The 10023-nt window shown below is 41.7% G+C and overlaps 1 protein-coding gene across 1 annotated transcript in view; it reads right to left on the reverse strand.

Moving 5' to 3' along the window:
* LOC119267341 (ubiquitin carboxyl-terminal hydrolase 14-like) overlaps positions 1–5548 on the reverse strand; it is a 9678-nt gene extending 4130 nt beyond the window's left edge. Inside the window, exons 1-10 of the mRNA XM_037548712.1 lie at positions 5353–5548; positions 5078–5255; positions 4265–4377; positions 3843–4179; positions 3137–3231; positions 1991–2124; positions 1853–1909; positions 1662–1739; positions 1098–1152; positions 196–276 (exon numbers count right to left, since the gene is read on the reverse strand). Coding sequence (XP_037404609.1) covers positions 196–276; positions 1098–1152; positions 1662–1739; positions 1853–1909; positions 1991–2124; positions 3137–3231; positions 3843–4179; positions 4265–4377; positions 5078–5255; positions 5353–5448 — 1224 coding nt within the window. The 5' untranslated portion in view covers positions 5449–5548. The remainder of the gene's footprint in view (positions 1–195; positions 277–1097; positions 1153–1661; positions 1740–1852; positions 1910–1990; positions 2125–3136; positions 3232–3842; positions 4180–4264; positions 4378–5077; positions 5256–5352) is intronic.
* Positions 5549–10023: the final 4475 nt, after the last annotated feature.

Here is a 10023-nt window from a genome sequence, read left to right on the forward strand (position 1 = left end):
AGAGAGTCCGCTATTTGGTGGAATATTATGCATAATTATATAAGAAAAAATAAAAGGTAAAGTAAAGATAAAAATGTCACAAAATAGACAAGGAAATTAAAAGTAGAAGGATACTTCACTTCACCAAAAGATCAATAATAAGTTAAAGAAAAGGGAGAAGATGTGTTTGGTCAATATAGGCATAAAAAGGTTTACCTGTTGCCTCATACTGGAAAATTCAGGATGACTTGCTGCAATTACTGACTTGAACATACGGGGGCGTATTCCTTCTTGTCCCTGTAAATTAACCATAGAACACTAGTTGTATCAACACAAAAGTAGGTTCATGGTATTTGTAAAGCTCTGGCACTAAATAACCATAACAGTTCAGTACAGCTTATAGCGCAGTACAGATCAGCAACCCAGATCGTAAGACTAACACAAAAGTATGATCATACTGGGTGGTTGGGTACTCCCAACACTTTGTATTGCTTAAAGAAAGGGTAAAAAAGTACTCCCTCCATCCCATATGTAGGACGTTTTTGCAAGCTAAAACAGCTTGCAAAAACGTCTTATATTATGGGATGGAGTAGTAGTAGAGTACACAGTTTCACTACGGTGGAGAAAAACATATTTGGGAATTACAAAAGGAACTAATAAACCTGCAATCGTATATTTGTATAAGATAGGACAACAGGATATTTGTCCCTAGGAAGCTCCACCCAATTTAATATGGAACAAAGATAACGCATGACCATTGCTATGCCTATGCAACACTTTCTCAGTTGATGATGTGCTCATCAAGAAGCTCAGAGTAGCACAGTTAAAAAGAGCTCAAAGCTCCATTCCTTTCATTAAATGTGATTCATAACAAAGAGATTGGCGGATGTTAATTAACGTGCAATTCCAGATAATTTATCCAGACTAACCAATGTAACATGTCAATATGGTTTGCCTATCACTCTCCGTTCAAATAAAATCACCACTCACATACAGACCTACTACGTGAGAAATCTAAGAGAGCACCACCCATGCATCCTCAGCCCACAGTCCACATGAATACGAACTGTTATGGGCAGCTATAAACAATAGAAAATCAATATATAACAAAATACTACCTCTTGACTGGGTGCAGAATATTTACCAGAGAGCATACCATGCGCCAACTTTGTCCTAAAAAAGAGAGTGGAGAGGACAAGAACATGGATATTTAGATTAAATTCTTGCACAACAACATAAATCGCTTACCCTTCTAAGTTAAACAAAAAAACAAATATCACGCCAATGATAATTTCTACAAAAAAACAAATATCACGCCAATGATAATTTCTTACAAGTATGCAGTTCTCTTTCTACAGCATGATGCATGATTGATTCAACATTGCTATCAACTTACAATAGTGACTCCTTAACTAACACCACACTCAGGTGAACATGAAGAGTTTTCAAATTGCCAACAAGTGTCAGCAGAAGAAGAAAAAATGGCTAACCAGTAATTCTGTATGATGGTAGCAATCTAACTGTAGGAATATGATGTTTTCAACAAAGGGAATACATGGCCAAACAACTTTTACATTCAAGATTGCATTTAGCATTAAAAGATAACCAAAATGTGAAAACAATTACCTAACAATAGCGGCACATTCAACAAACACACACATAGGTCATCCGTGAAAACTTACATTTGCATGTTTAAGTCCAACGTTGGATCAGCTTTAGAAATTGCAAACGCAGCTTTCAAGCTCTGCTTCTCAAAGTACCTGAAACAATTAAATGAATAAATGGAAGAGCAGATGCTACTTGAGGTGAAAAGAGGGTCCGGGTGCAACAATATATAAGAGGTCACACAATATCAAGAGGAAGTAGAACCAACCGTGATATAAAGGGATGGGTTGAAAACATAACTTGCATTACTGAGGCCATGTAGCAACTGCAAAAGGAGAAAAGATGTGTCTTACTATACGCAAGTTATAAGAAAAGAAAATGATCTCATACAGTCAAACCGTGATACCTATTTCCAAGGTTTACAAGGCCAGTATAGCCAGGCCCATATAAAGGTTCGGCATCTTTGCCACTTTCTTGTATTCTATTCCAATCAAAATTAGTGTTGTGGTCAAGTTCTCTTTCAGCAGTAGTCATCTCAGTCTGCACACAAAGAAAAGAAAATCACGCATCAAGGAACGGCAATAAATGAATTATATACACCGATGGACCACCAGTTGTACCAACTTTTTGTTTGTCTGTAAAATAACCAGACACTGATCACTTGCTTGGCCAATTATAATAATTCCAAGAGCAAGATGAACTGTCGTAGTTAAAAATCAAACCAGGCAATATCCTAACATTTGTTAGAGGATCAATCCCGCAATGCTCTTTGATATAATTCCCTGAATGTTTATAATTCTAATCTGGATTGGCACTTGACATTTAGTACAACAAATCTAGGACTGTTTACTTGACAGCTGACTGATTTCCCATTTGGTATCAATCAAAATTTTGCACCAAACAAATAATGACACATTGCACTATCAAATTGACTGGTTCTCAATTCGGTATCAATCAAATTTTTGCATCACACAAACGACTCATGGCATTATCAATTAAAACCCATTTTACATGATTTCAGAAGCTCATTAGAGCCTTGCTTTTCAGAGCTTATAAGGCAAGTATAACGTGTTATAAATCCATTACTGTCGAAATGTTAAAACTACTAACATCCGAATATGCACTTGATTGAACTAGCAACAAACAAAAACATAAAAGCAAAAAGGGAAAAATGAGAGAAACAGAACAAAAACAGAATTCAACTATACAACCAAAAACCACCATCCACGCCAAAGTCTATTACCCAGAGTTAATAAACAAATAATTAGATACCAAAACCACCTGCTGGAAAGTTCATTAACCAAAATCCAAAAAAAAACTGAAAAGTAACATGCGCGGAAAGAGGAGAATCAGAGAGTCAAAAAACTGATCGACGCCGAAAAGAAAATAATTCGACTGAAAATAACAGTTCTGTAAATCTGCAATCAACAGTCAGATAGTATGTTTGCTGTGAACGAATCAATTTGATTTGAACCAAAGAAGAGTAAATTTCCAAAGAATGTAGAGCTAAATTGTCCCAGATAGGTGCCATTACAAAAAGATGACAACTCACCTTCTGGAGTGAAGAAAAATCAATACCAAAATGCGACAAGTGCTGAGCTAATATTGGATCTTCAACGCTATCATCTTCCGGGTATGAGTAAACGTCTGAGCTGTCACAAAAACAAGGTATGAATAGGTACTTTAATACGGAATAAATAGCAAAAGCAATCTCTCATGCCCGGTTTATCTTAAGGAAAAGGTTGCATCAATAATGCTCTCAAGTATACATAAGAGGGTATGCAGGCTGTAACTTTCTAAAGGCAAGAAATTACAAGGAAATGTATATACTACTAAATAAAGATAACAGGCTATGTGGTACATATATGAACCCTGTATCTAAAGGATAGATCGGAAGGGTTTCAAAGAACAATCTGAAACTATTGGACACCAACTAAAACGATGTATCTTTGCTACCGGTTGGAAAATACTCATTCCAGTGTTTTTTTTTTGAACTTTATATGCCTACGAATGCAACTTTAACCATCTTCTTCTCCAACTAAATTTCTATAAAGGTCATAACAGTCATTCCAAAAGCACATTTATGCCAAACCTACTTTATTGTATAATTTTCATACGACTGACCTGGAGATCAAAATTTGTGATTGCATGTTTTGACACGATGACAAATGTATTGTCACCAGAAGATGAGGTATATATAGCAGTAAATAATAAAAATGAGCAAGCCCAAATATGCAAAAGTTTAAGTGTAGCATTACCTGCTCCTTCCAAATCAGCGGTAATTGTTCCAAGCTTCACCGCTAAAGGATATTTAGTCTGCTGGTAGTGTTCAACAGCATGATTATTCCCGCCAGTTCCATCCCAGACCCACCTCCCACAGAGGATCATACCATCAGTTAAATTTAACCAAAGATTCTCAGTTTTGTCACACTTGCTACACTTCCACCCGGTAGGGGGCACAATAACACCATTGTCTAGTTGTTGCAGATCCATAGCATGTGCACTGATTATTTTCTTGTCAGCCACCCAAGAAGCCAGTTGTTGCTTTCTATCAGCACTCTCCGCAAGTATAACTTTATCAACTGCGAGCCTAACCTGCATATTTGTAGTTTGTAGTAGAGTAAAGAACTAAACTAAGTATGCACAGGACAACTTCAATCTTATACAACCAGAAAATTACCTTCTCTGGCAAATCAACTGATGGAAATGGGAGAGACAAAAATTCAGGCAAAATAACGATTTTGTAAGTCACATCGTATTCAGGTTCTTGTTCACCAAAACCTCCCTCCATGCCTATCAATTAGGAAGAAGAAAAATATTAGTGAAGTAATTGCTTGAAATGGCAAAAACTTAAACTGACCAGAAATTGGGAACAGGAGACCCATAGTGTGAGCTCATAACTTTATTCTGAAGATCCAAATATATAGACAAGTCTCGTCACAAAGCTGGCACACACAGTCACCAAAGAATGTGTCGCCAAAACTAACAATCAACCAACAGAGACACTTTACATTACAATCTAAAATAAATTTCTAATGCTTATGCCATTCTACAACCAAAAAAAAAAGCAATCAAATAGCACAAAAGTGCTGCAAGGCAGAGTTCAGCAAAACAGAAACAATATCGAAACACAAGCTTTCTTACACTAAGCTGAGCAGGGTCACCATGCAAATCCAAAATTCACATCACAGGAGAGGTCTTAATCAAACAAAACAAGCCAATGCTATAAGGCACTTGTAATCATAAGCTGCAACGAAATATCATATCGTGTGTACCTCGCACACTATTCTACACAGTCGAAACCGCTCCAGAATAACACACTGGTGTGAATCCGGAGATAATGTTGTTGTTGTTTCGCCCATCATCATTATTAACAGAGGCAATTGCGTTGTCAATCAAAGCATGGCATTCGCATAGGCCCACAGGCCATGAACGAATAGAAGCAGGAGGCGATACAAACACACGATTCAATTAGCTACAAGGTCTGTCATACCGATGGCGAGCAGGGTTGGCTTCTTCAGCGGGCGATCCGTCTCGTCTGGCTCCGGCTTCCGGCGCTGCACGATGTGGAGGTACACGGGGTTCTCCGACTTCTCGAAGTTCCACGCCACGTGCTCCCTCCCGAACCCCAGGAACGAGTTCATGTCCACGTACAGCCCGCCCTCCGACCTCTGCGACGCGCACAGGCACGGAGATAGGCAATTAGCATCAGACCCTAGCGGCCGCAATCGAGGAGGGGCGTGGAGAGGGACGGGGCGGGTGGCTTACCGGGGTGTCGAAGGAGACGCAGCACTCGTCCTTGTGGATGCGGTTGGTGGGCTCCGGGATGCGGACCTTGTGGAGGTTCGCGCGGAGGAGATCCATGGCCGCGGGCCGCGGCGGGCGACGGCGGAGCCGGGTTGCGTCTAGGGTTTTGGGGGCGTGGGGGACGGCGAGGCGACGAGATTAGACACGAAATTTGGTTTGGGAGAGGGGAACTTAAGAAGAAGTAGTAGGGGTTAAGTTAAACCGACTCTGCGTTGCGGGCCTGCAATTCTAATTCTGATCTAACGACGTACAGAAACAATACTCTGTTTGTTATTTCAAATTCAACAACATGGCATATATTAGTAAGAGCATCCCAATCAGGTTGAAGACTTTTTAGCTAACATTCTTTTAGGTCTAGCTTATCTGATTTTTGGGATTCTATAATATCTCTGACTTTATCCTTCCCAAATTATAAACGATATGTCTATCATATGAGGAATATAATCATTTTATGTTAAGAAAAAGATCATCCAACAGATAATTAAAAACTTGATGCCCAAAAACGATTATTGGTATGCGGCGGAAGATTCTTGGGCACCGTGGGTGGTGTTGCTTTTGCAGGTGATGTAAAATTAATGCCTAGAAACGACCACTTGAACATGATTCATTGCATATTTTGAAATTCAAACTCTAAACATTTAAACATTTCAAATAACATAATTATACAGTACTAGGATAGACGGGCATACTACGGAGATACCATTACCATATATCATCACACATCATGATGTCTACAGTACTCATTGAACTTATCATCGTCGTCGAGGTTGATCCCCCGGGTGGTCCGCCAGAGGGACCAACCTCATGGTCATTGCCAGTAGACGGTTTCAGGTCCTCCTCCTCGTAGAAGCCCTCCATGTTGAGCTCGTCGAACATCTCATCAACTTGATGGAATGTTCGTGATCCATCTCCTTGTCTTCCTTATTCATGCACCCATTATCCCTCTTGGTGAATAATTCAAGCTCCGTTGCCACGAGGCCTGGATTGGCCTCGGCGAACTTCACCATGTACAACGCACCCCTCTTCTCAGCCTTTGGTGCGCCTTGGCTGATGGTGTGCCTTTTCCACACGGAAACAATATGTATAACATGGGCAACGGACTACGCCTCCTCGACCGACTCTGCCTTGGGAGAGTTGAGCTCAGCCCGACTTTGGATGTATGCCACCGCATCGTACATGTGTGTGACAAGCTCAGTGGTCTCCAAAGTGATCTCGATGGCGTAGTGGGCCAATTGTCAGCGCTGAACGCTATGGTATGCGTGTGGCGCTTGCGGCAGGGCAGCGTGGCGGAGTTGCACGCAACGGAGCCTGACATGGCAGGAATCCGGCTGAAGCGGCGGCCGAATCCAGCTGTGGAGCGTCGTGATCGATAGATTAGGAGAGCGAGGACACTAGATCCGGTGATGGTGGCTGAATTTGGGCGGTAGTTGTTGCGGGCAAAGGCGGGGATGCAGCGCTAGGTATGTGAAACTGAAAATAGGGGTGGATGTTGCGGCGTGGGGCGCCCGAAATCAGCAGTATTGCCGGCGAGTGACGACGCAAACTAATGACGGGGAAACTTCCGGGGGCAATTGCGGATTTGGTGCGTGCGGCGCTACAAATATGCAGCAGTAGTAGGCAAAATTTTGGATTGTCCAAAAAATTGATCACTATATACAGATACTTCATTTGCCGAAACACTGTTTGAGGCTTAAAAAAAGCCTTAAACACCTTTTTTTAGGTGCGTCTGTTTTTTCAGCATCGGGTGGAGATGTCTTAATTGTGTCAAATCTTATAAAAAATAAAGTAAACGATACAATAATAAATATAGGTGATTTGAACATATTTTTAGTGATGAATCTAATGGTATTCATTTGAAATATGTGGATCTTATAATATATTGTTATATGAATTGGTCAATGTTACGAAGTTTGACTTAAGATAAAGCTAATATGTAGAGTAAATAAAAACAAGAAAATATTATTACCTGTACTTCCTATAGACAGATTTTTAACTAAAAAATCCACCAAAAAGCCAAAGAAAAACATGGCAAACTGATACACAAGGCATACAAGTTTCCCCAATCCCCGAAAAAAGAAGTGGCTCCCCGATCCAGAAGCTAAAGCCCCCCAACGAACAGTCTATCTACATGTAACCGCCCCGAGATGGCGAGATGACGATCGTACATTACCTCTGACGTAGCTCCACAAGAACCGGATCAATCCCTGCAAAATTGCCCACAGAGCTTGGAACATAACCGGGAGAGCTAGCAGCCTAGCACAATCTATCCAATCACCGATCCAATCTGCTCAAGGCCACTAGCCGTCTACCCCAACGGAGGCGTCACCCTTGGCACACACTCAGAATTCCCTCTCGTCAGGTAGGGGCTGTTTGGATGCTGCCCTAGCCAGCCCTACCAAATCGTGGGCGAGCCAAAACTTTGGCGCAGCATCCAGCCGCCCACGCCCTGGCCAAGAGTTGGCAACAAAATGAACTGGAGATGCCCGTGCAGCCAGGGCGTGCCAAATATTTGGTCATCATCCAAACGAGTACCCAGCACCTGGTCAACGTCCAATGTTTTGGCATGGCGGCTGTTGGCTGGAATCCAAACAGACCTGTACTCCCTCGATCACCTCTCCCCCGTACTTCGTTCCTCTCCCGCCGTGTTGTGATTTTTTTTCAGATCTGTCAACCCACCATAGAGTGCGACGGTGTGAGAATTGGGATGGGGTAATGTAGGTCTGTTTGGATTCCAGCCAACAGCCGCCATGCCAAAACATTGGACGTTGACCAGGTGCTGGGTACTCGTTTGGATGATGACCAAATATTTGGCACGCCCTGGCTGCACGGGCATCTCCAGTTCATTTTGTTGCCAACTCTTGGCCAGGGCGTGGGCGGCTGGATGCTGCGCCAAAGTTTTGGCTCGCCCACGATTTGGTAGGGCTGGCTAGGGCAGCATCCAAACAGCCCCGTAGCGTCAAGCGCACCGCGGCCAGAAATATTCCTTCCGTGTAGGTTGTGGTACCGCATCAACAGATCATTTCCCCTTTTCCTAGGCTTTGAAGCATCCACACTAGGATAAGTTTGGCATCCAAGACTGCAGCCGAATCCACCACCACAAATTGTAGAAATCTCACGACAAACCACACCAACAGCTCCTACTGTAAAATCAACTGCCCATGAAAATCACGCGCTATCACGTAGTAACTAGCATTTCCACCTGATCATCGACTAACCCGCATCCATCATTCAGTGCCGCAGCACTTTCGGACCGCAACCATCTCAGAGACCAGAGATGCAACTCAGATACATTTCAGAGACCAGCGATGCATATGCCGGTGTCCAAACTCAGATATATTTAACTGCTGATGTTCTATACAATGCCAAGGCTTATACTTCCACCTACCATATATGTTCAGTTCAGCAGCATGCTGCATGCATAACTAGAGACTGTCATGCTCCTGTCCTCTCCAGCATGTCCCAGAGCTCTAGAGACTGCAGTGTTGGACATGAAACATTTGTAAGTGGACAGACTGAATATCTTGGGAGGAAAATTGAACGATCCTTTCTGTTCTTATAATCAATTAAAAAATTATCTTAGGAGGAAATCCAATGATCCTTTCTATTCTTATATGATCATTAAAAAAAGTATCTTACGAGGAAAATCGAATGATACTGTCTATTCTTATAATCATTAAGAATTTAAGATCAAAGGCATTTCACAACAGCGAGACCTGACGATACTTTTCTGCCACATAGTAATGTTGTGCATCCACATACATACAGTCATGCTTGTATCAGAAGGATGAGAATTTCGATCCTAAAAAATGGTCGAGAATTTCCTTGTGGTTTCTATCAAGATATAAAATTATCATAAATGACAGTGCTAGGGTACATCTGAGCAAGCATAACGTAACAGCCAGATGATCATGTGGTCATGCAACTTCCAGACTGACAAAGAGCTGATGGTAATGGTACTGGATATCCGTTAAGAATATTCTTAAGTACTTGCAAAGAATATCCTTAAGTACTCTCTGGTCTGTAATTCAAACGTTGGCTCTTTTTGGTCGCTCTTTGATCCCGAGAGGTTCGCAACTGGTTGAGGAAGAATAGTTGAGAATTTTCACTTTGACCACTCAATTGGTTAGTTGATTTCAGGTTTCGAGCACAAAGTCAAAGCAATCACTGGTTATAAGTGCTTTCAACACTGTCTCATTCGAAAAGCTACAACTGATCTTGTGCACATGTAGGGTGCTAGAGACATTTTTAACCAAGGAATGAACATCATGTGCTAATGTGAGAGATCAAAACACTATTTCTTTGTGTATGTAAATAGCATGCGGCCGCTTTCCGCTCTCTTTTTTTTCAAACAGAATTTCCTTTGATGTCAGAACTAAGACCTCTAATGCTCGAGAAAATTTCATTTCCGGTTTTTGTGATATCCATGGTAGGTTAGGTAGATTGAAAGATGGAGGTAGCACACCAGGCTCAAACAATTAGGCAGTCCCGAAGGTGGCAAGGAGGGAAGGAGCCCATTGAGATGATAGGCAAGGTTCGGCAACGACATAAAGGTAGCAATCCAGTTCAACAGTTCATTATAACAAATTATGACACGCTAGATGTCAAATGCAGAAACAAAACAAACAAAGGTTA

This window comes from Triticum dicoccoides, chromosome 3A, assembly GCF_002162155.2.
Source record: "Triticum dicoccoides isolate Atlit2015 ecotype Zavitan chromosome 3A, WEW_v2.0, whole genome shotgun sequence".
In the NCBI taxonomy this organism is placed as follows: domain Eukaryota; kingdom Viridiplantae; phylum Streptophyta; class Magnoliopsida; order Poales; family Poaceae; genus Triticum; species Triticum dicoccoides.